Here is a 5,968-nt window from a genome sequence, read left to right on the forward strand (position 1 = left end):
AACAGGGGGAAATGATATCGGACTTGTTCAGCTGAAGACCGCGGTTAGAGGCAAAAATATTCATTTAGCAAAACTGCCAAAAGCTAAGGACGAAGCAATTGAAAGGCTGGGGCAAATGGGTGGATACGCACCTTCAGGAATGGCGCAAGCGTCAAACAAATTCGTCAAACCAGTCGAAATGCCCGTTTATCCATCTGGTATATGTCCTGCATTTTACTGGTTAGGAAGACAAGGATATGGGTTTTGCGCCGGAAATCGTCAAGCAGCAGATGTTACACAGGTACTCAAAACTGAGCTCGAATATTAAGGTATCTTAAATAATGTAGAACCAACAAGATCGCTATGAATCTGGTAGCTTTAGTATATATATATATATATATATATAATGTCATTGGTCTTAAACTTGGTCTTCTACCACTCTCTAATACACACCTATTACCCAGCATCCCATTTCCACAAGCTGAGTGGTTGAAGTGGCGTTTCAACATGAGCCTCGCAACTGGCAAACTATGCAACTGACTATTATGGGTGAGTTGAATCATTCGAACATAGGGAAATCAAGCAATTTAAGCAACACTTCCTGATGGGCAACGCCAACATTACCAGTGAAGAAATGGGTTCGTATTCCACGGCTCCGTGTATAGGGAGATGACATCACAATTCAGCGCACGAAGCTGCAGTATACTGGATCGGATGAGCTGGTGGAATAAAATGTCACTGCGGTACTCATATTGCCTTGTGCTACTATCTCTTTTCGGTCCACTCGAGCGACTGTCAACGGGGATTTCGAAGGGTCTCCCGTAGGGGCATTATCGTTCCCGTTGAAGACCGCTGCACGATAGCATCCTCACTAAATCATCAAATCGGTATACTGTCTCGTTTTTCCACACTGCCGTTATCCCTCGACCAGTAGGCGACTTGAGATCTCGAATGACACGCACGCAAATCCACGGAGTTGTCATGAGTGACAGAAAGCCTTTACTGTGGTCCTAGTGAGCACAGCCATCCAGGGGACCCCAGTGGTTTACCACTTGCTTGGGTGTTTGGGTTGCCCGTGTGATGCATTGCTATCTCCCATCTATTTGATAAGCATGGAAATAGATTTTGCCGTGTTGTGTTGTACTACGTTTTGGGTTTCATTGTGCCGTAATTTATATAGTTTGGTTGAATTGATTTTTATCTTTAGTTTGTACACATATACCAAACCAACCCCCGGATGTTCTGGAGAACTAAGCCCACAATGACACTAGATTTCAACATCGTTGCAGGGAATAAACACTGAAGGCGCTTAATGTGTGGTGCGCTCCCCGGACCACTTTTTACATACGCTGCGGGTCCAAACCGTTCAGTTACCTCCACCTAGCAGTTATGGATCATCTTTAGGGCGTACTAATGGCCTTGGGACTGTCTACCATCTGGTTTTATTTCCTCGGGTTTATACCGGGTACATGGGGTTCAATTAGTTGCACACACACCCAACGAGAACCGCGTATGGCATCGCCCACTGTGCGCAGGAGTCCATCGGCTGTATTCGATATGACAGGCTCATCCTGAAGCGGATGTTCGACCACCAGGGCAACGTGCTATCACAAATGGAGCACTGTCAGGTGTTGAAGGCAGTTTTTTCAAATATCCCTCAATATCTTATGTTTCAAAGTCAAATAGGGGAATGCTTCCTGTTTGCAAAACGGAAAATGTAATCGCCATTCTTCCGTCTCCTTCCCAGCCTCCTCCAGCCTTATGAAAGCTGCAACGTTTCCTCCCCCCTTCCCATGAAAAGTGTCCCTCGAACAGCCATCAAAACGTTCACAATCTCAATTCTGTTGATCACAGCCAAACCGCTGAACTCTGCTTGGACTGACAGCCTTATTGCTGAGACCCTAATTTTAGCCACACCAAACAGATCACTGGCTTTGCATGTGAACGGTTTGCAGCAGAGTTCATCGAGACACTCTTTAGACTAGAAATTATGCCTCCTTATTTTCTGACCTCAACTACTCCTAACGTTCTCTGTTGCCCATGCAGCGGCACACGACTCGAGTGTGGTGAAGCCAACAACTGGCACACTTGAAATGGTTGAAGTATTGTTGGCGCGAACACTTGAATGTTTCATGCTGCGGTTACACAGGGGCTATAGAAGTAACTCATTATTTCTGTGTCACCAGCATCGTGGACGGAAGCCTCATGGCAAAACAGGAACACGTTCATCAGAAAAATGCTTTGTTCAATGAATCGCCAAGGGGTCTCATCTAACACACATGGCGTCAAGCGGAATATGTGAGCAGAGGTGAAGGCTCATCTGTTTATTAACAGTGGATACACTAAATATCACAGTGTGGATGTTCATTAATCCGTATTTTCTGGCTTTTCAGAGATGGTTTCGAGCGACCAATTAACACAAGATACCATCGATCCCATATATACCAAGAATAGTCGGAAATATGAACAAGAATAACCTCAACCCCACATTTCAAGTTGGGAGTCTTCAACTTTCATACATTCAGAGCCTCCGAGAAGAGATGACACTAGTGTATTCTTTACGAGCTTTTTCTAGAGAAGTTCACTTCACCGTTCCCGAGAATTCCTCATGCATGTGCCTTTCAACCCCTCCCTACTACTACTCACTACTCACCTACTAGATATGAATCCACTGACTTTGTTAAAAAAGCAACTTCAAACCCTTGTCTTGATTTCCTACTCAGCATGGTATATCAAAGAGGTGGATGACGTCAGTTCGTAATGAGACAAAGCAAGATCGCCTCAACTGTATTCAAGCAGAAAATCACGGAATTAACCACACGATCACATGTAAGTTTTTGAGGCCAGAAGAAAAGCGGAAAGCTTAAACAGTTCGATCTCCACTGACCCACAGGTTCACCAACCCTCTGATCCGTAGCCGGTTTGAAACACAGTCGTCTAATGACGTGGTCTTCATCAACTCTGGTAGGCAAACTTCCAGACGCTCACCATTTCCAGCGCACCGATAAGATTTCACAGGTGTTATCACGGTTGGTGTTCTTCATAGCTTGTCTGTCACCCCCTTCCTTCCCATATTTATCACCCCAACTCTTCTTGAAAAACTGACCACGAATACCCCCGATTGCACGGCTGAAGTTCATTTCTCTGGATTCTTTCACAGGCAGGAACGTCTCATTTTCTGCTGAAGACGAACCATGGTATGTCAACGCGAAATAAAGACAGCTACCGTCAAGTTGAGTGTTGTAAGGCCTTCGTGATTTCTCGGCTGTGTGATTTTTCTTGCACGTGGCTGCAAATAGCTTGTCGTGTCACCCCCTTCCTTCCCATATTTATCACCCTAACTCTTCTTGAAAAACTGACCACGAATACCCCCGATTGCAGGGCTGAAGTTCATTTCTCTGGATTCTTTCACAGGCAGGAACGTCTCATTTTCTGCTGAAGACGAACCATGGTATGTCAACGCGAAATAAAGACAGCTACCGTCAAGTTGAGTGTTGTAAGGCCTTCGTGATTTCTCGGCTGTGTGATTTTTCTTGCACGTGGCTGCAAATCCCGTTGCGAAGCAAGCGAGTGACCCCAACGGTGAACTTATACTCCTTAATGAGATTATCTGGCAAACTTTTTTCTCTCATTGTATGTTGGGGTTGTGTTAAGTGAGGTTCGCAAATAATGCTGAGTCAAACTCGCTAAGGGCGTCTCACTCCAGCATGGCGCTGAGATGTGTTTATTCTAATGGTTTTAGAAAGTGTAGGTATCTGGCTCTTGGCTGTTTTCTCCAAAGACATGGAGCTATTTATAGGATTTCCACACCCTTGCTCTTTCATCCCACTTTCCATTGGGCCCTTCTTCCTCAATGGCTGTATGGCAGTTTAAGTGCCAGATTCCACTATTGCTGCGCTGCTGTACGCGATGATGAGCCCAGTCCCAACTTTTTCCACATTTTCCAACCTTCCCCTTCCAAGTTACGCGTGGGCACAACTATTTACAACAACTGTATGTGTGTGTGGAGTTCTTTTGCATGGTTCGAACCCAACCTATGCATATCGACTTTTCCTCTCTAGGGTTGGGAAACCTGGCAGTATCCCAGGCCCCATACTTCCTTCGGGTGGCATGACAGCTAGGCACCGAAAGGATGTTACGACTGAACGACGATTTCTTCATATCTCCGCTGATTATTCCCACATCTCATTGCATTACTCCATACTTCCTCGGGTGGCATGACAGCTAGGCACCGAAAGGATGTTACGACTGAACGACGATTTCTTCATATCTCCGCTGATTATTCCCACATCTCATTGCATTACTAATAACGCTCGCCATTGTCAGCATAATGTGGAAGTTTGCAAAAAGATGCTGGCGAATATTGAGCAAGTTCATCCCTGAAGGGATATAACCGTTTAACCCTTTCGAGAATAGCGAAGTACCCCAGGCGGCTCTCAATGGGGACAAACAGCTTCACCATGTTGCTTGGCTTTTCAGCATACCTGTGCTATTAAAATATATTTGTAAAATACTATCATCACCAATGATCAAGCACAACTGTTTGAGGTGTTCGTTTCGATACGATAGCAGAAGTACTAGTATGATGGGATACGAATTTGCCTCCTGTAACATCATGGAAATTTATATGAATAGAGTGAAGCTAAAGTGCCCAACCATACGACCTCTGACTGAAGTAATGAGATGTAATGCTATAATGCAACACAACACTAGGGCAATACAACGCGACATAAGACTACAATATGGTGTATGATACGACATAGTGGTTGGCACTGCTAGGATAAATCAAGTTATCGGCACTGAGGCACTTGTACTCAGCAACGTTACTCACAACGCAACTTCATTTGAGTAGTGTGATGTACAAGAGCACAAATATGGACTGCATCTATCCAAAAGCATATACAGACACGATACACTCACATCACTGATCGCATTAACCACATCCACCGGGGGAGGAGGGCTTCGTGACTGACTGGAGCGTTTGAAGCTAAGCAATTCCATGTGTGAGTGGCGGCGTCGTGGTTCGAGTGAGGCGAGCGGAGTTCCTTTGGGAGGGGAGGAGAAGCCTCGATTAGCGGTAGAACAGCACGATTTGACGTTTGTAAACGGAAATGGATCGCTCAAGCACCCGCTGTGGTCACGATTCTGGTACAGACTGGCGGGTGAATCAAACGACAAGGTGGTGTGCGTCGTTAATAGACTAGCGTATTTCGGGCCTGTTGAACTGGACGGTCGACGAACTAGACAGGATTTGACGTGTACGCTTTGCGAATCACAATCCACTGTTTCAACAGTACTATCCATGCAGCAGCGCGACGGCGGGCTGTCAACGTTTGCAGTCAAATACAGTTGAAGCGTTGCCAAGACTAGGGCTGAAACAAAGATCAAAACGGGACAGCGTAATTCAACCATATGCTTATGATAGTGAATATCCAGGCTTAATTGAGACTCTCAACTGGCGTGATGTTCTCCAGCGTCCATGCTGCGAGCGATTTATCCTCAACGTAACCGAAGCGTTCGAGCTTGTCGAAGACTGATGACAGTGTCTACGTTCCCAGCATGCAGACAATCCTTCTTATGGTTCGAGACAAACTCCACCCGATTACGAATACTGCAAAGAAATGGATTCTATCGGGCTTGTGGTCTGGCAAATGGGAGACCTATTTATCCATCAGAAACAATCTGGCCGCGTACTTTCCAAGTCCCTGTCGAAATCATGAGGGTGAATTATCGATAAATTATCCAGACGAAGACAGACCTTGTCATGAGTCCAATGCGGCTTCATACGCATTTGTTGCGCATATCATCATGAAGAGTTAAATATCCACGCTTTACTCAGAATATTTGGGCCAGGTAATTGCGTCAGACTGCTGAGTCATTAGGTATGGAAAGGCCCCCATCATCATCATCATCGACAGCATGACATCAGTGTTCAACACCAATGTTTCACTGCCGTACAGCCATGACTTATTTGAAAGCCTTATTGTAA

At 45.3% G+C, this 5,968-nt stretch overlaps 1 protein-coding gene across 1 annotated transcript in view; it reads right to left on the reverse strand.

Annotated features, from left to right (window-relative positions):
- T265_07332 (hypothetical protein) overlaps positions 1–5,968 on the reverse strand; it is a gene marked incomplete at both ends in the record, with an annotated part of 27,379 nt that overhangs the window by 7,594 nt on the left and 13,817 nt on the right. Inside the window, one exon of the mRNA XM_009172824.1 lies at positions 4,900–5,351. Coding sequence (XP_009171088.1) covers positions 4,900–5,351 — 452 coding nt within the window. The remainder of the gene's footprint in view (positions 1–4,899; positions 5,352–5,968) is intronic.

This window comes from Opisthorchis viverrini, assembly GCF_000715545.1.
Source record: "Opisthorchis viverrini unplaced genomic scaffold opera_v5_168, whole genome shotgun sequence".
NCBI classification, from domain to species: Eukaryota; Metazoa; Platyhelminthes; class Trematoda; order Opisthorchiida; family Opisthorchiidae; genus Opisthorchis; species Opisthorchis viverrini.